This window comes from Phyllobates terribilis, unplaced genomic scaffold (assembly GCF_046119375.1).
Source record: "Phyllobates terribilis strain yellow unplaced genomic scaffold, ASM4611937v1 Scaffold_10__3_contigs__length_209671492, whole genome shotgun sequence".
NCBI lineage: Eukaryota > Metazoa > Chordata > Amphibia > Anura > Dendrobatidae > Phyllobates > Phyllobates terribilis.
Window position 1 is genome coordinate 26,959,204 of NW_027362770.1, and position 22,326 is coordinate 26,981,529.

Genomic DNA, 22,326 nt, shown 5'->3' on the forward strand with positions numbered 1-22,326 from the left:
TTTCCAGCAGTGCTACGCCAGTATCTATATATATAATCATCTTATCCCGTCTGTCTGTCTGTCTGTCCAGGAAATCCAGCGTCGCTGATTGGTCCGGCCGCGGCCAATCAGCGACGCGGGATTTGAGAAAAAGATGGCGGCCGTTAGCGGCTCATCTGCAGGACGGAGGTCAGTGGCGATGCAGCCGGGAGATGAGGCGGCGCGAGGCGCTCATCTCCCGATGGCAAGTGTGAACGAAGGACCGGGGAGTGGCGCTGCGGAAGTAGCCGCACAGGCTGCGCCGCTGCCCGGTCCTCACTAATACGATTCGCTGATTGGTCACGCGCCGCGACCAATCAGCAAGATTGGCGCCAAATTTAAACAAAGCTCTGCTGATTGGTCGCGGCCGCCGGCCGGCCACGACCAATCGGCGAATCAGCGAGATTGGCGCCAAATTTAAACAATGCTCTGCTGATTGGTCGCGGCCGCCGGCCGACCGCGACCAGTCGGCGAATCAGTGAGATTGGTGCCAAATTTAAACAACGCTCTGCTGATTGGTCGCGGCCGCTGGCCGACCGCGACCAATCAGCGAGATTGGCGCCAAATTTAAACAACGCTCTGCTGATTGGTCGCGGCCACCAGTCGACCACGACCAATCAGCGAGATTGGCACCAAATTTAAACAACGCTCTGCTGATTGGTCGCGACCGCCAGCCGCTACCAATCAGCGAGATTGGCGCCAAATTTAAACAACGCTCTGCTGATTGGTCGCGGCCGGCAACGACCAATCGGAGAATCAGCGAGATTGGCGCCAAATTTAAAAAACGCTCTGCTGATTGGTCGCCTTCGGCCGGCCGCGACCAATCGGCGAATCAGCGAGATTGGCGCCAAATTTAAACAACGCTCTGCTGATTGGTTGCGTCCGCCAGCCGTGACCAATCAGCGAGATTGGCGCCAAATTTAAACCCCGCTCTGCTGATTGGTCGCGACCGCCGGCCGTGACCAATCAGCGATATTGGCGCCAAATTTAAACACCGTTTTGCTGATTAGTCGCGACCGCGACCAATCAGCGATTTTATCGCCAAATTTAAACAAGCTCTCCGGTCCTCACTAACACAGTTCGCTGATTGGTCGCAGCCGCCACCCGCGACCAATCACCGATATTGCTGCCAAATTTAAACACCGTTTTGCTGCTTGGTCGCGGTTGCCGGCCGCGACCAATCAGCGATTTTGGCGGCAAATTTAAACAGCGTTCTGCTGATTGCGCCCGGTTGGCCGCATACATATTCTAGAATACCCGATGCGTTAGAATCGGGCCACCATCTTGTCATAACATAAGTATAAGGGCAGACTGCAGTTAGTACCACGTTATGTTGGGCCCCAAAAATGATTTTCTCTGGTGAGTCCAAAGTACTTCAGTCCGACACTGTGTGTCTCCGAAGAAGCACACTCAGGTGGAAATAGCGTTGGCATCAACAGACCCCTGGTCTATCCACGCCTGGTCATCATTACGCATCATTGCAATCTGTCCCTTGTGTTTTATCCACTTTCTGTGAAATTTGAGTTGACCTTTACTTTGCTTCCGTTTACTCTTATCTTGTATCATCAGCAGCATCTCTGACTGGAGGTGGACCATCTAAGCTACAATGTCCCATATACCTGCCATGCCCGGTGCCTGGGTACTCATAGAGTTAGCCCATGAAGCTGCCACTGTTCTGTTCCTCTACTTATCTTCATGGTATAGAATAGGATTGCACAAATATCACTGGAACTTCAAAAGGGCAGAATAGAAACAGTAACATGTCCATATCCAAGATAATCCTACTTTGTTTCTGTATTCTACCTGCAGTATGAGACCTTGAATAACCATATATTGTCAGAAAACGTCGCATTTTAGGGCAGGCAAGTAGGTAACTAATGTAATAAAAGTTACTGACAGCACCATTTTTCAAGTTTGTTGTGTCACTTTAAGTGTTAATAACTCTGAAATCTTTTTTCTAATCCCAGTAGTTCTGATAGTTTTTATTAATGACACATTGTATTTCATGATGGTTGTAAATTTAGGTCGTTAAGATTTGCATTTATTTATGAAAATATCAGAAATTTAACGGAAATGTTGAAAAAAATAAGAATTTTCAAACTTTGAATTTTTTTTGACATTATTACAGATAGGGAAACAAAATAGTTAAAGGGAACCTGTCATTAGATTCACACTGCCCAAGCCACAGGCAGCATGAGTCAGAGCCTGGCTGAGCTCAGTTACAAGATCCGAGGGCCGGGGACCATAGCCAGATACAACATTTGCTGTTCATATGAGTTTTATTCTGACAAGGTTTTGAAAACTGCACCATGGAGATAAAAAAGGAGTGACATGCCTAATCAAAAGAATGCTAAAAACGCTTAAAAAATCTTGTCAAAACTGTAAAAAAACACATCAGCACTGAAAACCTTGTAAAAAAACAACAAGGATTCCTGAGGTGGAGTTTTTCTTGAAAACCCAGTAGGATTTTTCCGCTCAAAAAAATTCTGAATGAATATACCCTTAAGGCTACGGTCACACTATCAGTATTTGGTCATTATTTTTCCTCAGTATTTGTAAGCCAAAACCAGGAGTGGATAAATAATACTGAAGTGGTGATGTGTTTCTATTATACCTTTTCTCTGATTCTTTCACTCCTGGTTTTGGCTTATAAATACTGATATAAAATACTGATCAAATACTGATACTGTGACCATAGCCTAAGGTTACGGCCCCACTATCAGTATTACAAAGTAATTATACCAGCCTCATCAAGTCTTCATAAAAAAAAGCATAAAAAGCACCAAAATCTTATAAAAAAAAGCAGTTTATTTTTAGTCATTGAAATAAAAGAAAACCACTGATCCTGAGTGTATTCTACAAGGAGAGGTTGTCGTTAGAGTTGAGCAAAAATAATTGCACAACCTTGGTCCAGTGTTCAGTCTTGCCCTCCATCCTGCCAGCCAGACCTGGGCCGTCCTCATTCAGAGTCCGTCAACCACGGCCACACGTCCAAGGCACCGCTAACATTTACTAGGGTCTCTGAAGTTATGGTATGATAGTGTGACACTTGTCATGATGTCGTTGGGTCTAGCACATGTACGAGGCACCCAGGATGCTGGACTGAGTATGTGCCGACTGCCCTGATCTGGCTGCCACGGAGGACAGAACTGGACACTCAACCAGGGCAGCAAAAATCTTTTTGTTCAACTATAGTTGTCGTCCATAAGTGGTAAATCACCACTAAGCTGGAGCTTCATGGGTAAATCGCAATTGATGATATCAAATGAGGTTTGTTGTGACACACATGTTAACAAGACCATGTCACATTTGCTGGATTTTACCGTGACCACATTTAATATCCTTACTTGCGATTTGATGCAGCAACGTTGTGATCTTGATGTCGCCCAACCAGTTTGGCCACATAGTTCTAGCCTTATAGATTGGGAAATGTTCTATCTTGTGGTCCCAATAATAAGGAGTCTGTGATTTAGAGGGGTCACCACCAGTAGACCCTCACCGGTAAGATGTTTATGGCATTATCCAGTCAATACATCATACATTATTTATAGGAAACAATAAATGTGGAATGCTACAAAATGATCCAGTTCTGGGTACAAGAAATACTTGATCATAACAGACTAGAAGCATCTTTTCCAATCTTCAGCTCGCATCCTTTGCTTCCATGACCTTGATCTTTTTCTTTATTTCCTCCATATATTCTTGGTCAGGGTAAATGAGAAATCCTGTAAATAAACTGTCTGTCCAATATGGGTCATAGAAAAGTCCGTTCTGTTCAGAGTAGAAAATCTGTAGCCACACTTCATCTCCAGCCTTGAGGGGAAGTATGGTGGAGCCGGAGGCGATGTCATGGTTCCCAGTGTTTGCATCAAAAGTTTTTATTTTGTATTGACCGTTGTGGACCAGACCAATGGCCAAGTGTTTGTTGGCTAAAGTGATGTCATATGTAAAGAAGTAAATGCCAGGTATGCTACATATGTATTTCCCACTTGTTGCATTGTAATGTCCTCCTTCATTCATGAGGATTTTGTCAAATTTAATGGGCAGACGTTCTTTTGGGTAACTCTTAGTAACTGCTACAGAAAATGCTGACTTTGCTTTCTTGGACCCACAACTACATGGTCCAGGCATTCCTGTATCACCTTTTTTTCCTTTTGGACCCTTTACTCCTCCTTCCCCTACTTTTCCAGGATCACCGCGGATGCCTTTGGGTCCTCTTGGGCCAGCTCTTCCTATGGCACCCTGCTTGCCCTTGCTACCGTGCTTTCCTGGATTTCCAACCCGACCAGGAGTACCTAAGGAAGGAAGGTATGGGCTGGGTTACTTACCTGCAGTAAAACTTTGCAAATTGTACATTTAAATAGGACCTGTCACCAGGTCAAAAGTGGCCAGCTTGTGCTCTTATTGTAACCCCGTTGTTCCCCTGAGTACTCTTTTTTTTCTTTAAATCTGCCTTGGTAAAGACAATAAAAATGATCACTAAATAGACAGGATCTTATCTCTGGAACCGCATGGCAGATTTTAATAAACAAAAGTAAAACAATACTAAGGGGAGAGAGTGCGTCTGTAATCGCTCCCCAATACATTGATTGTCAGCCTGCCCTGCATGCACACACGCTGTAAAGCAGGCTGTCAATCAATGTGCTGAGGAGTGATGACAGCTGTGCTCACTGTATAGCGTGCGGTGACTGGAGCAGCTCACTGCACCGGTGTGATGGCTGAAAGCGAGCGGCTACAGGGAGAGTACAACTTCATTTTCTCCTTGTAGCCGCTGCTCCAGTATGCCGGCCACACAGGATTTAAACACTGTTCACCTGCAAATTACTACCACATCTGCAGGTAAAGAGAGTTTCTCGTGGTGACAGGTTCCCCTTAAAGGGGTTGTCTCATTATAGACAATTATGTCATATCCACAATATATACCATAGAAATCTATCTGTTCCACGTTTTGGACCCACGGCATTCTCCGCTCCACCTGCTGCCATGATAACTGTAACTAGAGAGGTGAAAAATGGCTATTTCTCTCCATTCACTGTCATAGGAAGTTAATATGTCAGAAGTGAATAGACAGTCTTGCATGTGTGTGAATTTCCCCATACAGCAAACACTAATTACCTTCATCTCCTTGCTCTCCTTTATCTCCATCTTTTCCATCTTTGCCATCCTTTCCTGTAAATCCCATTCTTCCAATAATGCCAGCTGATCCTGGATGTCCTGGCACTCCGGGTGGCCCGGCAGGACCTGGTAAACTACAGGAAAGCTGAGAGGAGCCTTTCAGGTAGGGGGATTCTCCACGAACGGTGCTGCTGACAAGGTTGTCTGCTGAGGAATGAACAACCCAAACCAGGAGCATCAGAAACATCATTTTGGAACCTACGTAAGGATGACTGTAAAAAAAGATATGACTCACATTAGAAGAAAGCTTTATATGATTCTGTGATATGCTGAACGTGAACAAAATGGTTTTAGAGTTTCATCAAATAAAGCAAACTTTCCGAAAACTTGTTGACTAAAGGTAATAACATTTTCCAACAGCGCCATTTAAATCTCATTATCAAGATCTCTGCTTCCAGTCATTTCTTAAGAACCTTCAATATGATCCTTTATCATGGTGGTCCCAGCAGTCAGACACCCTCATGATGTAACATTTTACACCCGTCCTGGCTTGAAGTTCACTACCTGGACAAACCCTTTATAAGTAAAGTAGTCCCTCTTGTAAAATAAAAATAACATATGCTCTCCTTACTCACAGGCGGCGTTGCAATGATGTCAGAGCTGGTCTCCTGGGGCATTGTCATGTCATGTGAGCCCTGCAGCCATCAGCGGCTGCTATTAGGCTGTTGTGCGCTCAAGTGTTATATTTATTTTACAAGGGAGACTAGTTTATTTTAAAGTGGTTGTCCTGGTAGTGGACAACCCCTTTAAATAATAACATTATACTGAGAATGCAGTGATTGACAATTATTGGTCGCAGTGAAGTAGGTAAAAGCAATTACTTATTGACAAAGTGCGTTATGATTGTGATACAAGCCTTGCATATATATAGCTAAGGCCAAGTTCACATTACGTTTGGACTACAAGTTTGTGGCTCTGTCGAGGCTTCTGTTCGAAGCACCAAAAAACAGGATTTGGCTGGAATGCAGTTGACCACGCTTTTGTGCCTTAAGAAGGCAGACACTGCCGAAATAGAGGCCAAACAGCATAAAGTGACTCCGTCTGCCTCGTTATAGTAAATGGTCCTGTTGGGAGTTCAATCCAAATCCTGTTTTTGAAAAATTCCCATGGCAGCCCTGACAGAGCCACAAATGTAGTGCGACCCTGGCCCAAGAATGTGTTCAGAGCTCTGAATGGCAGATAGAAGTGACCCTAACATAGCTAACATGCTCTTGAGGTCTGAAGCAGCAGGAATCCTGCTATACTAAACACAGCTGGAGCAGTAACAGGAAACCGGCCGCTCTAGGAAGCAAACATTGGACGTGTCCCCATAGTTCTTCCCAGCGGTGTCCGCAGCGAGACTGATGCTTCCTTCATTGCCTTACACTTTTCATAAATCTGCTATACAGACTGTAGGACAACTTAGGCCTGCTACACACGTCTGACACCGTCCGTGAACAGAACGCAATGACAAGACAGCTACAGGTCTACTTAGCCAAACCCGAGATAGGCAAACACGAGACTATTGCATTCGGGTCAGGAGACCTGCAGTTTCTCTGAAAATCAAACTCTGTAAACAGACCATGAAACGTGGACGTGTGACACTTGCATTAAAGGGAACCTGTCACATCCAATCTGCAGGCACCATGTTATAGAGCAAGGGGAGCTGAACAGATTGATAAGTAGTTTTTGTGAAAATATTCAGTATATGGGCTCGCTCCCACTTACGATGAAATCGAACGAATACAATCCGATAAAATATCGGATTGCAATCGGACCAATGTTATTCTATGATTCTGTGTTCATCTGCGATTTTTTATCCAGATCGGACTGGAAAAAAAAATCGATTATAATCGCAAATCGAATCGCATTCAGCAGTAAAAATCAATGGATGCGATTTTAAATTGGACGGCACTCGAGTAATCCAAATGCCATGCGATTTTGTAGTAACATTCTCCACTGTCCCAGGAAATTGCATCACAAGCTCATGAAAAACGGATGTAAATAGCTTCACATACGCTGAGAGTAGGAAAAAAAATGCAGAATCGCATTGCAATCGCAGAAGAATCGGAAACAAAATCGCAGAACACTCGTCCAACTCTCCTACATCAAAATCGGACCGATTTTAAATTCGCTAGTGTGTCTCCGGCCTAATTTGTGTTTTCATCATTGAACCCTCTGCTCTTTCTGGGATTTTGGGTCCAGTCCTATCCGTGACTGACAGCTTCCTTTTTATAAGTGTTCATACAAAGATAGCTGTCAGTCACTGATCAGGCCGCCCACGGGACCCAAATCCTCCGACAGAGCAGAGGTTTACATTACACAGGTCTGCAAGGGTAAAATTGTTTGAAAAGATGTGATTTTTATATAGTTTCAATCAATGACCTCACTAAAAATAGCTAAAATATTCCAGCACATACAGTTTTTTCACAAACACTGACTCCATTGGCTTTTTCTTGCACCATACTTTGACCCCTTTGCGTGACCTTTGGTGGATGATTTTGGTGTCATTAGATTGGTTAGAAATTAATGGACGCTGTGCTGCGATTGGCTGCTGTGGGCAGAGATGATTTACTTAGCCCAGCTTTCAAAGAGTGTGGTGGTGTCCGTAGCCTCAAATTATAGCACATCTTTCATTTTACCTCAGCAGGATAAGAACTGAAAGCTGCGCTGTGATTGGTTGTTATTGGCAGTAAAGACAAAACATTTTTTTGTCACAGTTCATAACAATGTAGTGGTGTCCAAAGCAGCCAATCAGAGCACAGCTTTCATTTTACATCAGCAGTACACAATCTGAAAGCTGCACTGTGATTAGTTGCTATGAGGAGCAAAGGCAGATTTTCTTTTAGACCGAGGTCATAAGAGTGTGGTGGTGCGCTGCTTACCACCATTCCTTTCAGTATTTAGTGGTTGTGGTGGATTAAGCTTCTGTTTCTAACAACGTGAATGAAATTGCTGCAAGAGAGTGTGGTAATTCACTCAACAACTTTTGCTACATTTCATTAGAAAAGTGTATTAAGAGTACTTTGGGGTACAACTAGGTGATCAGGACAAGTCGTGGGCTTTACATGTAGTGTGTACTGTTTGTGTATGTGAGGAGCTGCCCAGTTACTATGATACTTTTCCAGCACGGACCACCATTTTCATCAATATTATTATTGCATTTTATTAGAGATTTGCTGGTTGTGTTTTATTAATGCTCTGCTTGCTCGTCAGTGTATGGGCACTAATTTTACTTGTAAAGTGTCCAGCATTCCACTATTCTCATCAGTATCTCAGGAGCCTCTAACCATTGTTCCAAAAGTGAATAAGCCCATGGTGTGAGTGTTGATTGTGGACACAGTGGAGCCGTCACCACAGGGGGTCTTAAGGCAGGGACACACTGCCGTATTTCACGTCCGAGGATCGCATGGTAAACTTTGTACTGGCCGACACCTCTCCCGACCTGAGCTTGCCAGCTGCATAGAAATCCATCACACTGTCATGCTCAGGTCAAGAGAGGTGCCGGCCAGTCCGTTCAGTGCGATATGATCACTGCACGAGTTATACGGCCGTGTGTCCCTGCCCTTACATGCAGTCTCAGGTGAAGGCTCTTAGAATATTCTTCATTGTTTCATCTAAAGTAAATGCTTAAGGGGGAAGGTGTCATCACTTCTGACTTTGGGAGGGTCTGACCCCAGGGAGGAAAACGGGCACATGTTTTGTGATGGGTTGTGTGGAAGGACATCAAAAGAATAGGAGGGAGACAGCGTTCTGGACCATGAATGGATCGACAGGATATGGAGATCAGTACCGACTGGGCTGGATAAGCGTGCTACAGTGTGTATATGTCGTCTGGATTTTATGAACTTTCTTAAGGACTGTTGCTACTGGATACCTGGGCTTTCATCATTCTGTCGTCTGGAGGATCGTGGACTGTGGCTACAGACTATACTGACTGGAGATACGAAATCTGTGGGCCAACCAAAAGTTGGGAGACAGTGAGTATGGCCTGATAAAAAGCCAGTGGAACTACTGACCCTAGGTTGGGAACTTAAGGACTGAGAGAACTGCATTTTGGCCATTTACCTGGAATTACGGTATTACCATGAATGTGATTAATAAAATATTGTTGCATCGTTAACCTGCCTAGGTGATTACTTACAACCCACAACCTCATATCTTTACTGTGTAGAAGAACTATAACAGTGGTCTAGAGGGAATAAAGAGAGTTTTGTTTTGGCGTGCCTATGATCTGGAGGGAACAGCAAAAACAGTGATGACTGCTACTTTTGTACGTGCAAAGTGGAGGAATTCAACCTTAAAAATAAGAAGGGAATTAAATACCCGGACCTCCCGTCAGCAATTAGCCCTGTGCCTCAGAGTCCAGGAATACCTGTCCCTTCACCTCCAGAGAAACTTAAAGATACACCTGATTCAGAAGTTTCATAACATGAAGAGCAGGATTCTGATGAATACTTTCACGCTAGTCCCAATGAGCCACAGCTTTTTTCACAGCTCAAAATAAATGATTTAGTCAGGGACTTGAACCTTCCTAAATATTCTGCAGAACTTTTAGGCTCTAGACTAAAGGAAAAGAACCTGCTAGCTCCTGGTACACTGTACCTGTTTTTCATTGTACAGAAGCAGAAAAAAGAATTCCTTTCATACTTTTCTCAAGACGGTGCACTAGTATATTGCAGTGAATATGATGGGCTGATGGAAAAATTTTACATTAAGTACAGTGGGAGCGAGTGAAAACTCTTTGATTCATCCAAAGAAAACAGTCTGAAAGCTGTGATGCACAATGGCAGCAAGTATGCTTCAGTGCCTGTAGGGCATTCTGTGCACTTGATGGAAAGCTATGAGAATGTAGACTTTATTCTCAAGAAATCTACAAGGATCAAGGATGTTCAATATGTGATGATCTGAACGTTCTCTCTTTGCTCCTTGGGCAGCAAAGAGGATACACGAAGTGCCCATGCTTTTTGTGTAAATGGGACAGCCAGGATAGGACTCAATGGAGCCAAAAAAGTTGTCCAATGAGAACACCTTTGCAATCTTGACTACTTACAGAAAGTTTAGTTGATCCCACTAAAGTTCTCCTGCCACACTCCACATTAAGCTTGGACTGATGAGGCAGTTTGTGAAAGCTCTACTGATAGGAGAGACTTTTAAGTACCTGTGAACCAAGTTTCAGGGACTGTCCGAAGCAAGACTGATGGAAGTAGTTTTTGTGGGTTCGGCTATTCAGAAACTCATGAAGGATGATGTGTTCGAAACAAAAATGAAAGCTGTTGAGAAAAGGGCTTGGGATTCTTCAAAAAAAAATTTAAAGTTGTGAAGAAATGTATAGGTAACAACAAAGATCCAAAAATTAAGTCCACCGTGGAGAACATGTTGAAACGTTTCAAAGCCTTGGGTTGTCTGATGAATTTGAAGTTACATTTTTTACATTCCCATTTGGACTACTTTCATGAAAACCTTGGTGCTGTTAACAAAGAGCAAGGAGAAAGATTTCATCAGGACGATTTCAAGGAGATATCAAGACGATACAAAGACAGATGGAATGTGAACATGATGGGGGACTACTGCTCGATGCTTCACAGGGAAGATCTGCAGGCCTTCTATAAGAGAAAAGGCATCAAGAGAAGCTTTGAAGACAAAATGAAAAGGCACAAGAATTAATTTCCAATAAAGTTGCAGAATGAATGTTCAATACATTTTTTTTATATAATACTGTGTATATTTTTGACTACAATAAAAAATTTTCTTGTGCATCTTGCTTTTACATATTTTCACTCGCATTATGTTCAAAATCTATACATGATGGTTAAAATAGAAGTGTTTTTGAAATCAGGGCATAAGAAAACATAAGAATCAATCACTGGATTTGAAAAAAAATTCATAAACCCAAATTTTGCATACCTGTGTTATTATTAAAGCACAGGTTATACTGAATCTTTACCCACAAAATGATCTATCAATCTGCTCAGCTCCCCCTGCTCTATAACACTGTCCCTGCAGATTGGATGGCATCTTTATGGTGACAGGTTTCTTTTAAGGCTGGTTTCCCTTTAAAGGGAAATGCTCTCTACACATGATATCTAACTGCAGTGTATCTATACAGTATTCACCATAAAACATCAAGTGGATGTCTCAGATTCCTTGAGGCACCTTTTTGGTTTTGCCCTGTTAATGAGGCGCCCCTGAGGGTTCAGTCGCCACAGAGGTACTGCACCTCACCCAGAGGTGTGGTGCCTCCTTCTCTCAGGTAAGGAGGGAGTGCTGCCCAGAACCCCAACACCCACATTCAACACTACACTGCTCCAGGCCGGCTGGAAGGGCAAGATGCATTGTGTTTCTGCTGAGCCCTGTCCCTGGATGGAGTGGGGGGAACCAGAGAGGGGGAACCAGTAGTGGGTGTGGGTGGAGGATATAGAGTAAGGGAGCACCATGGTAGGAGGTATAAAAAGGGAAGTCATCTTAGGGTGGCAGGAGAGTCGGTCAGTCAGTCAGTGAGTAGTAAGGAGAGGAGGGGAGCAGAGTCTCTTCAGGAGCTCTGCTCCATAAGTGGGGCCTAGTAATAGAGGCCCAGGAGGGGAGCAGAGGAGAAAGGCTCCGTTTTATAGAAGGGATCCCAGGGGGTACGGTGAGTGCAGGACGGCACCCATACACACCGAATCTGCCAGGTGTCAGAGGGATCAGGCCGCAGGAAGGGACCGGTCCCTGGCCCAGCCGTGTTACTCCAGGTCTCGGCTGGAAAAAACGGAGGCTTCTGCACTTCCATGGTGCAGTCGCCACAGTCTCATCCTAGTCACCGTGAAGGGCATCAAGCAGGTCCAGGAACTCCAGGTTGCCCAGAAGGGACTTCAGAGCACCCGAGCGGGACTGTGTGTGGGAAGAGCAGGGCAGGAGGGACAAGACCCAGCATGAGAAGTCGGTCTAGTAAGGAACATAAAGAAAGTGGGGTTCCGTCAAGCGCTCCTGATATATTTGAGAAAGTGCTGAACCCCTGGTCTGGTGGACGCAGTGCGACATGGAGGCTGACACCCGTACAGTGTACCTGAGAACCTTGAACAAGAACTGTGAGTAAAACTCGGATGATTGCACTGCACTGCCTCTGTTAGTTATTTCCGCTGCACCATCTCTCCTGCACCACAAGTCCCAGCATCAACACCATTTGCAACTACACTGTCCCGGGGGCCCACTCCGCCTGTGGGGAGCAAAACATCCCAGCTGCCATCCCATCACCCCCGGAGGTCTGCAGCAGCGCCGGTAACCATTACCGGAAACCACAGGTGGCGTCACGAAACAAACTGTACACTACAACTCCTTTTTAAAGAGAGACCCAGAGTACGGACCCGGGAGCTGACTGCCGTGACCTCCTAAACAAGGTAAAAGGCCCAGGTACCGAGTCCCCTATATTCCCCCTGGGTGACACATTAATCTTACTGGACTAAATATGAAGTTAAAGGGTTATTTCTAAAATAGTAAGCTATCCACTAGTAAGCTGTCCACTATAAAGCACGGTGTACTGATTACTGGGGGTCCGATGGCTGGGACCCCCTAGCAATCCTGAGATTGAGACTCTGGAACCAAGCTTTGCAGAGCCCCTTCGTGAATGGAGATTCAATCATTCTCTATCGGACCACAAGAGAAAGCCGTGCACATCTCGCAGTTATTCCTGGTACTTTTTTTAATCAGCGTAAACTGAGCTGTGGTGCGTGTTTCAAATCCACACAATAAAAACCTGCACAAAAATGCAATGAAAAAAATGCATGAAACCTAATTTATTTAATAGGTGCAGAAATTCTGCAACATCAAAAACTCACCAAAAGCTCATTGTGGGAACATAGCCTTGAAGTCGATCGCAGCATTCCGGGAGCAAGGGGAGGTAAGAGCGGCTTACTTAACTTGTCTCCGGGGTCCCGTGCTGTCTTTGCCGGGTCCCGGTAGTTGCCATGGTGACCCAATGTCGTCATGACAACATCCAGGTCACCAGGCATCAGGAACTTACTTTGATCATGGGCAGTGCATAATCAAAGTAACTTCTGCATGCAGGCTGAGAGCCTGTATGGCATAGAGCATATGGCATAGAGATGCTGCTGCTGCATGTAGCGTCGGCGTCCCTGCCTCCTGCTAGGCAGGGACGCCGTTCCCCTCACCTCTCCGCTCCGTGCCCGGAGCCTCCCTCCCGCTCTGATGGCAGCGCGCGCTGCTTCCCGGCCTCTGTGCTTAGAACGCGCGCGCACGCGCGCGCTCCCCCTCTCTTAAAGGGGCCGCGCGCGCCGTCCTAAGGAGTCCCCGGCCAATGGCCGGAGGACCTCAACATATATAAGGCACCTCCTCCAAAATGGAGGTGCCCGAGCAATGTTGTTGCAAAGCCTTTCAACTCTGCTTCAGCCCTCAGGTTCCTGCCAGACCTCTGCTTGATACCTACCAGATTCCTGTCTATCTGCTTGCATTCCTGTGGTCCAACAGTCTGCCTTCCAACACCTGTCAGTCTGTCTATGGATCTGCCCGCCTGCTCACCTGGGAGCGCTCACCTGCTACCTGCCTGCTAGCCTACCTGGAGGCTCTGCCGTCACTTGCCGTGACCACCTGCCTGTCCAGAGACTCTTGCCTGCTCACCTGGGAGCGCTCACCTGCTACCTACCTGCTAGCCCATCTAGAGACTCTTTCCCTGCTGTCACTTGCCGTGACCACCTGCCTGTCTAGAGACTCTCACCCTGCTGTCACTTGCCGTGACCATCCGCCTGTCAAGAGACTGTCCCTGTCACTTGCCGTGACCTCCTGCCCTTCTACCCAGAGACTGTCCCTGTCACTTGCCGTGACTACCTGCCCGCCTTCCCTGGGAGCCACCCGCTTCCTTACAAGGACTGCCCCTTTGTATAGTTGCTCTGAGGTTCCACCTCCCAGACCCGTTACAGTTTGCTCGGGCCATGGAACCCGGTGGCACCCAAGCTCCCTCACTCTCGGACCTATGTCATGAACTTTCCTGTCAGAGGTCCCAACAGGAGTCCATCCTGAGCCACCTGCGTAGTGTTAACTCCCGCCTGGACACACTGACTACCTCTTCGGGACCTGCTTCCTACCCCAGGTCTGCTTCGGGACCTGCTTCCTACCCCGGCAGCGTCGCTGCCCATCAATTCCATGGCATCTCTTCCCGGTCCTCACCTCACCGCCCCGCCTCGTTTTGGCGGAGATTCCGGTCAGGTACGGGGCTTCATTAACCTGTGCACTCTGCACTTCGAACTGTTGGCACACCAGTTTTCCACCGACCGAGCCAAAGTAGCCTTCATCATGTCCCATCTCACCGGGGAGGCGCTGGCTTGGCTAAATCCTCTATGGGAGAGAGGAGACCCCCTGGTGTCCAACCTGCCAGCCTTTCTCACGGCTTTCCGGAAGGTCTTCGACGAACCAGGACGGAAGACCTCATCCGCCTCATCTCTGCTACGCCTCCGCCAAGGAAGTCTCACCGTGGGTCAATATGCCATACGGTTCCGTACCCTTGCTTCGGAGCTTGCCTGGGATAACGACGCCCTGGTGTCCGTCTTCTGGGAGGGTCTGTCCGGCCGTATTAAAGATGAACTCGCCGGTCGGGACATTCCTACCACTCTCGATGACTTAATTACACTTGCCACCCGGATTGACATCCGGTTCCAGGAGCGCACCAAAGAGGCCACCCGTGAGAGGAGGTTTCCACGCCTTGCCCCTACCTTCCAGAGACCCGTCACTTCCTCCGTTACTCCCCCGGCGCACTCACCCGAGCCTATGCAGGTCGACCAGACCAAGATGGTCAAGACCCGTAAAGAATTACGCCTTGCCGAGGGGAGCGGCTTCTACTGTGGCAGTAAGGAGCACCGGATCCGTTCCTGCCCGGAGAGGTCGGGAAACGCCTATTTTGAACTGGCTCAACTTGACTCTGGAGCTGCCGGAAATCTCATTTCTCAGGCCCTGGTAGAGAAATACCGCATTCCCACCAAACCTCTGGCTGTACCCTTATCTGTCGCCGCCGTGGATGGGGGCCTCTTACCACATCCCATCCAACTCATCACTGAATCCATAACTCTGCAGGTGGGAATGCTGCACTCTGAGAGCATCTTCTTCCATGTTCTGCCTGGAATCTCTCACGCCCTCTTGCTAGGCCTACCTTGGCTCCAGAGACATGCACCCGTGCTTGATTGGCAGACCGGAGAAGTTCTTCGCTGGGGACAGGACTGCCATAAGACTTGTTTAGTTCCCGTTCATCCTGCTCGTCCTTCTCCTACCCCAGCCAATCTACCCGGCCTACCGGTTCCCTATTGTTTTTTTGCGGACGTCTTTAATAAAAGAGAGGCAGAGACATTACCCCCTCATAGACCATACGACTGCCCAATCGACCTGATGCCCGGCGCTACTCCTCCCCGTGGGCGTATTTACCCTTTGTCCGCTGCTGAGACCCGGTCCATGTCTGAATATATTGAGGAGAATCTGGCCCGGGGATTTATCCGGAAATCTACCTCCCCGGCGGGAGCAGGCTTCTTCTTCGTCAAAAAGAAGGACGGCTCACTCCGTCCCTGTATAGACTATAGAGGCCTTAACCAGATCACAGTGAAGAATAAATACCCCCTTCCGCTCATTCCTGAATTATTTGACCGTCTGAGGGGGGCTAGAATCTTCACCAAGCTGGACCTCCGTGGGGCGTATAATCTGGTCCGTATCCGTCAGGGGGATGAATGGAAGACGGCATTCAACACCCGGGACGGCCACTATGAATACCTTGTAATGCCCTTCGGTGTCTGTAACGCTCCCGTCGTCTTTCAAGAGTTGGTCAATGACATCTTCCGTGACCTTCTCTACTCCTGCGTGGTGGTGTACCTGGACGACATCTTGGTCTTCTCTCCGGATCTTCTCACTCACCGGAGGGACGTTCGTCAGGTCCTGCTCAGGCTCAGGCAGAACCACCTCTACGCTAAATATGAGAAGTGCCTCTTTGAGCAGACCTCGCTTCCGTTTCTGGGCTACATAATCTCTCAGATCGGCCTACAAATGGATCCTGAGAAACTGTTTGCCATCCAGAAGTGGCCCCGACCAGAGGGGTTGAAGGCTATTCAGCGGTTCCTGGGCTTCGCCAACTACTACCGCCTCTTCATTCCGCACTTCTCTTCCCGGACTGCCCCTATCTCGGCGCTCACCCGTAAGGGCGCTAATCCAAGAGAATGGCCGCCCGAAGCAGAGGAGGCCTTCCTTTCCTTAAAACAAGCTTTTTCCTCCGCCCCTGTGCTGCATCGTCCGGACAGCAACAAACAATTCTTCCTAGAAGTCGACGCTTCCTCCTCCGGAGCCGGAGCGGTACTTACCCAAAAGTCATCTTCCGGAAGAATGGTAACCTGCGGCTTCTTCTCCAAACTCTTCTCCTCTTCTGAGCGCAATTATTCTATAGGAGACCGAGAATTGTTGGCCATTAAGCTGGCACTGGAGGAGTGGCGTTACCTGCTCGAGGGGGTTCTTCACCCGGTAATAATTTACACGGACCACAAGAACTTGGCTTACCTCCAGAATGCCCAGAGACTTAACCCGCGCCAAGCCCGGTGGTCCTTGTTCTTCGCCCGCTTTAATTTTATTCTTCATTTTCGCCCGGCTGACAAAAACATCAAAGCTGATGCCTTGTCCCGATCCTTTTTGGTCTCTGATCTTGAGGAGGAGCCTAAACACATCATCGACCCCGCCAAAGTAATGCAGGTGGCCCCCGTGAATCTAAATCGTCTTCCACCCGGTAAGACGTTCGTAACTGTACCTGATCATGAGAAGGTTCTACACTGGGGACACTCGTCCAAGCTAGCTGGCCACGCTGGTCAGAAAAAGACCCTCCAGCTTATTACCCGGCATTACTGGTGGCCTACCCTGCACAAGGACGTAATAGACTTTGTTTCAGCCTGTGTGTCCTGCGCCCGCAACAAAGTCCCGAGACATCTGCCAGCCGGCCGCCTCCTTCCTCTTCCTGTACCTGCTGCTCCGTGGCAGCATATAGCTATGGACTTTTTAACGGACCTCCCTGTCTCCGCCGGTTGTACGGTCATTTGGGTGGTCGCTGACCGCTTTTCCAAGATGGCTCACTTTATTCCCCTGCCGGGTCTCCCGTCTGCATCAGAGTTAGCTAAAGACTTTATCCATCATGTCTTCCGTCTTCATGGTCTTCCTCTCCACATCGTATCCGACCAAGGGGTTCAGTTCACCTCTCGCTTTTGGCGAGCCATGTGTAAACTGCTGGGGGTCACCTTGGACTTCTCTTCTGCTTATCACCCACAGTCCAATGGCCAAGTGGAACGGATCAACCAAATTTTAACCAGTTTCCTCCGGCACTTTGTTAATGCTCACCATTCCGACTGGGTGGATCTTTTACCATGGGCCGAATTTTCATACAATAATCACGAGAGCGAATCTTCCTCCAAATCCCCATTTTTTGTAGTCTACGGTCAGCATCCTCGGATCCCGTTTCCCGTCTCCACCTCGGTGGACAATCCGGCTGCGGAATTGTAGCACCCTGAGGATTCGGCTGCTACAGGAGTATTGCACCTCAACCCAGAGGTGTGATATTCCACTCCCGGGCAAGGATGGAGTGTGGAACTGAGCTCGGTAGGCTGCATGCACTACACACATCCCATTTCCGAGGAGCAGACCGACGGTACTCCCACTTAGAAATGTGCAGGTACGACCGAGTCTGTTCCTGGCTGGAGTGGGAGGGGGGTGGTACATCCCAAGTAGTGTAGGGGCAGATAGGGGGAGCAGCCTGGGTAAAGTTAGGAGCTCATTGGGTGCTGGTCACCTGAGCTCACACATAGAGGGTGTATATAAGGTGGGCACCAACTAAGATCAGGGTCAGATGCAGAGGATCAGATGCAGAGAGTCAGTCAGCTGCAGAGAACAAGTCAGGAGCAGAGGAGAGAAGAAAGACAAAGACCCAGAGTGAGAGAGGAGAAAAGAGAGAGACCCAGAGCACAGAAGAGAAGGACTCTGAGATCCCAACTAAAAGCACCGGGTGAAGAGTCGGCATCAGGGTACCGGAACCCAAGCTGGTGGGGGTAAAAACATTCCCCAGCCAGAGACCGGAGACCGTGGGCAGCGTCTGCCACGGTCACCCATCACATCCACCCCGAAGGCACACCACATGAAGGGTCAGGGAACCCAGGGCCAAGGGTGTCCCAACAGAAGGCCCGAGGGAGCTGGACCTAGGTGGATCACTGGTGGGGACGGCCAGAGAACGGGACAGAAGGAGAGCTCAGGGCCACGCTCCGGACTTGTTTGGGGGTTGGCTGGATCCAGGACCTGGTGGACGCAGCACGGCTCGGGTGGTCACTAGCAGCTGGAGTGACCAGTACAACATCTGCAGTAAGTAAACACCCTTAACTGCACAACCCGACTCTGTCTTCACTGCCGTCTGCACTACACCACCACAACCCCCATCCTCTGCGCCTGTCCCCTCTGAGGCTATACCCCTCCCGTTGGGGGTTATCCCACCAAGCTGCGCATCCACCATCAGCCTCAGCGGAACCTGCTGCAGCGGCGGCCCCAGTGACCGCATCACAACGGGTGGCGTAGTCGACACAAAAGAACTCTTAATAACATCTGTAGGACTGCCACATAACACTGAGCTTGACGCCCTGGGCACGGGCCGGGTCACAGCCGCTCGGAGACTACAACCCCCCATCTGATCCGGTGCCGGGTATTCCCCTCAAAAAGGAATATGTCCCAGGGGGCGCGTCAGAATCTCTCGTTAACGAATTTTCCTCCATTTGGGAAAGTACCAGATCCGCACTCCTTCAGTCATCCGAGCGGATGAGAAAACAGGCTGACAAAAGACGTCTGGATCCACCACAATTCCATCCTGGAGATAAGGTCTGGCTCTCGTCCAAATATGTCCAGCTCAAGATTCCTTCCTACAAGTTAGGGCCTCGGTTCATCGGTCCACTGGAAGTTATCAAACAAATCAACCCGGTGGCCTATAAATTGAAACTCCCGGCCAATTTGCGGATTCCTAACTCCTTCCATGTATCTCTACTCAAACCCGTGATACTTAACTCTTTTTCCAAGTCTACAGGTACGCCTCCTGCTCCGGTTTCCGCTGAAAACGAGTTTGAGGTAGAGAACATTCTGGCCACCAAAAGGGTAAGAGGAAAGACCTTTTTTCTAGTGGATTGGAAGGGGTTTGGTCCTGAGGAGAGAACATGGGAGCCCCGGGAGAACATCCATGCCCCGCTCATCCTTGATAAATTTCTGTCTGGCCTAAAAAAGGGGGGGCCTAAAGGGGGGGATACTGTAGCGTCGGCGTCCCTGCCTCCTGCTAGGCAGGGACGCCGTTCCCCTCACCTCTCCGCTCCGTGCCCGGCGCCTCCCTCCCGCTCTGCTGGCAGCGCGCGCTGCTTCCCGGCCTCTGTGCTTAGGGCGCGCGCGCTCCCCCTCTCTTAAAGGGGCCGCGCGCCATCCTAAGGAGTCCCCGGCCAATGGCCGGAGGACCTCACCATATATAAGGCACCTCCTCCAAAATGGAGGTGCCCGAGCAATGTTGTTGCAAAGCCTTTCAACTCTGCTTCAGCCCTCAGGTTCCGTTACCAGATACCTGCCAGTTACCTGCCAGACCTCTGCTTGATACCTACCAGATTCCTGTCTATCTGCTTGCATTCCTGTGGTCCGACAGTCTGCCTTCCAACACCTGTCAGTCTGTCTATGGATCTGCCCGCCCGCTCACCTGGGAGCGCTCACCTGCTACCTGCCTGCTAGCCTACCTGGAGGCTCTGCCGTCACTTGCCGTGACCACCTGCCTGTCCAGAGACTCTTGCCCGCTCACTTGGGAGCGCTCACCTGCTACCTGCCTGCTAGCCTACCTGGAGGCTCTGCCGTCACTTGCCGTGACCACCTGCCTGTCCAAAGACTCTTGCCCGCTCACTTGGGAGCGCTCACCTGCTACCTGCCTGCTAGCCTACCTGGAGGCTCTGCCGTCACTTGCCGTGACCACCTGCCTGTCCAGAGACTCTTGCCCGCTCACCTGGGAGCGCTCACCTGCTACCTGCCTGCTAGCCTACCTGGAGGCTCTGCCGTCACTTGCCATGACTACTTGCCTGTCCAGAGACTCTTGCCCGCTCACCTGGGAGCGCTCACCTGCTACCTGCCTGCTAGCCTACCTGGAGGCTCTGCCGTCACTTGCCGTGACCACCTGCCTGTCCAGAGACTCTTGCCCGCTCACCTGGGAGCGCTCACCTGCTACCTGCCTGCTAGCCTATCTAGAGACTCTTTCCCTGCTGTCACTTGCCGTGACCACGTGCCTGTCTAGAGACTCTTACCCTGCTGTCACTTGCCGTGACCATCCGCCTGTCAAGAGACTGTCCCTGTCACTTGCTGTGACCTCCTGCCCTTCTACCCAGAGACTGTCCCTGTCACTTGCCGTGACTACCTGCCCGCCTTCCCTGGGAGCCACCCGCTTCCTTACAAGGACTGCCCCTTTGTATAGTTGCTCTGAGGTTCCACCTCCCAGACCCGTTACACTGCATCTCTATGCTATACAAGCGATCAGCCTGCAAAAAGTGAAAGTCCCATAGTGGGACAAAATGTAAAAGTTAAAAAAAAGTGTCAGAAAGTGGAAAAAAAAAATTGTAAAAATATTAAAAAAAAAAATGAACAAATAATTAATCCCCAAAAAATAAAAATATACTGTACCCATAAATAAATATTATTATAAAAAAAAAACAATAAAAGTACACATATTTAGTATCACCGCGTCCGGAACGACCTGACCTATAAAACTATCCCACTAGTTAACTCCTTTACTGAACACAGTAAAAAAATAAGCAAAAAACAATGTTTTTTCATCATACCGCCAAACAAAAAATGGAATAAAACGCGATCAAAAAGACGAATGTCAATAAAAATGGTACCGCTAAAACATCATCTTGTCCTGCAGAAAACAAGCTGCCATACAGTTCCATCAGCTGAAAAATAAAAAAGTTATAGTTCTCCGAATAAAGTGATACAAGAAAAATATTTTTGCTATAAAATAGTTTTTATTGTGCAAAAGCGCCAAAACATCAAAAAATATAAATGTGGTACCATTGTAAACGTACTGAGCCAAAAGAATAACGCTGCATTATCAATTCCACCACACGTGGAACGGCATTAAAAAAAAAAAAAAAAAAAAAAACAATTCCTGAATTGTTGGTTTATGTTTATTCTGCCTCCCAAAAATTGGAATAGAAAGCGATCAAAAAGTGTCACGTGCCTGAAAATGGTACCAATAAAAACATCAACTTGTCCTACAAAAATCAAGCTGTCACATGACTCTGTCAGCCGAGATATGGAAAAATTATAGCTCTCAAAATATGGCAATGCAAAAACTAGTCTTTAGTGTGTGACAGCTGTCAATCATAAAAACCAGATATGAATCTGGCATCGCTGTAATCGCACCGACCCGAAGAATAAAGTCGTCTAATCACTTATATCGCACGAGGAAAGGCGTAAAAAATAAACTTTAGGGTTACGGTTGTATTAGGGTTAGGGTTGTGCTAGGGTTAGGGTTGTGCTTGGGTTAGGGTTGTGCTTGGGTTAGGGTTGTGCTAGGGTTAGGCTTAGGGTTGTGCTAGGGTTAGGGTTGTGCTAGAGTTGGGGTTAGGGTTGTGTTGGGGTTGGGATTTTTTCAGAAGTAAAGAAAAAAAATGATGACGATATGGTGACTAGTGTTGAGCGCAAGAGCTCGCTACTTGAGTTTGCATTGGGCGCTCGAGTATGCACCGAGTATTGCGGGTGCTCGAGTGACATGTTCGAGTCTCCGGCCCATATGTTTCACAGTTGTTATACAGCCAAAGAAACCTCACGGGGATTGCCTGCCATGCGCGAGCGATCCCCGCATGTTTTTTTGGGGTGTCTAATAACCATTAAACATGCGAGGTGGGGACTCGAGCATCCACGATACATGGTTCATGCCCGAGTACCCGATGAAAACTCAAGTAGCAAGCATTTACGCTGAAGACTATTGACTACTTATTCAATATGATGACCTAATGTTATCAAATTCTGTGTCGTACCTCGGGGTTCAAAATGTTCACTATACCACTTGATAAAATCCTTGAGGGTCTAGTTTCCAAAATGGGATCACTTGTGGGGGTGTTCCACTGATTAGACACATCAGGGGCTCTCCAAACA

General features: G+C 48.0%; 1 protein-coding gene across 1 annotated transcript in view; it reads right to left on the reverse strand.

The window, feature by feature from the left end:
* Positions 1–2,808: 2,808 nt before the first annotated feature.
* The window catches only part of C1QTNF2 (C1q and TNF related 2), a 102,273-nt gene continuing 82,755 nt past the window's right edge, over positions 2,809–22,326 (reverse strand). The window contains exons 2-3 of the mRNA XM_073649515.1: positions 5,134–5,405; positions 2,809–4,313 (exon numbers count right to left, since the gene is read on the reverse strand). Coding sequence (XP_073505616.1) covers positions 3,661–4,313; positions 5,134–5,383 — 903 coding nt within the window. The 5' untranslated portion in view covers positions 5,384–5,405 and the 3' untranslated portion in view covers positions 2,809–3,660. The remainder of the gene's footprint in view (positions 4,314–5,133; positions 5,406–22,326) is intronic.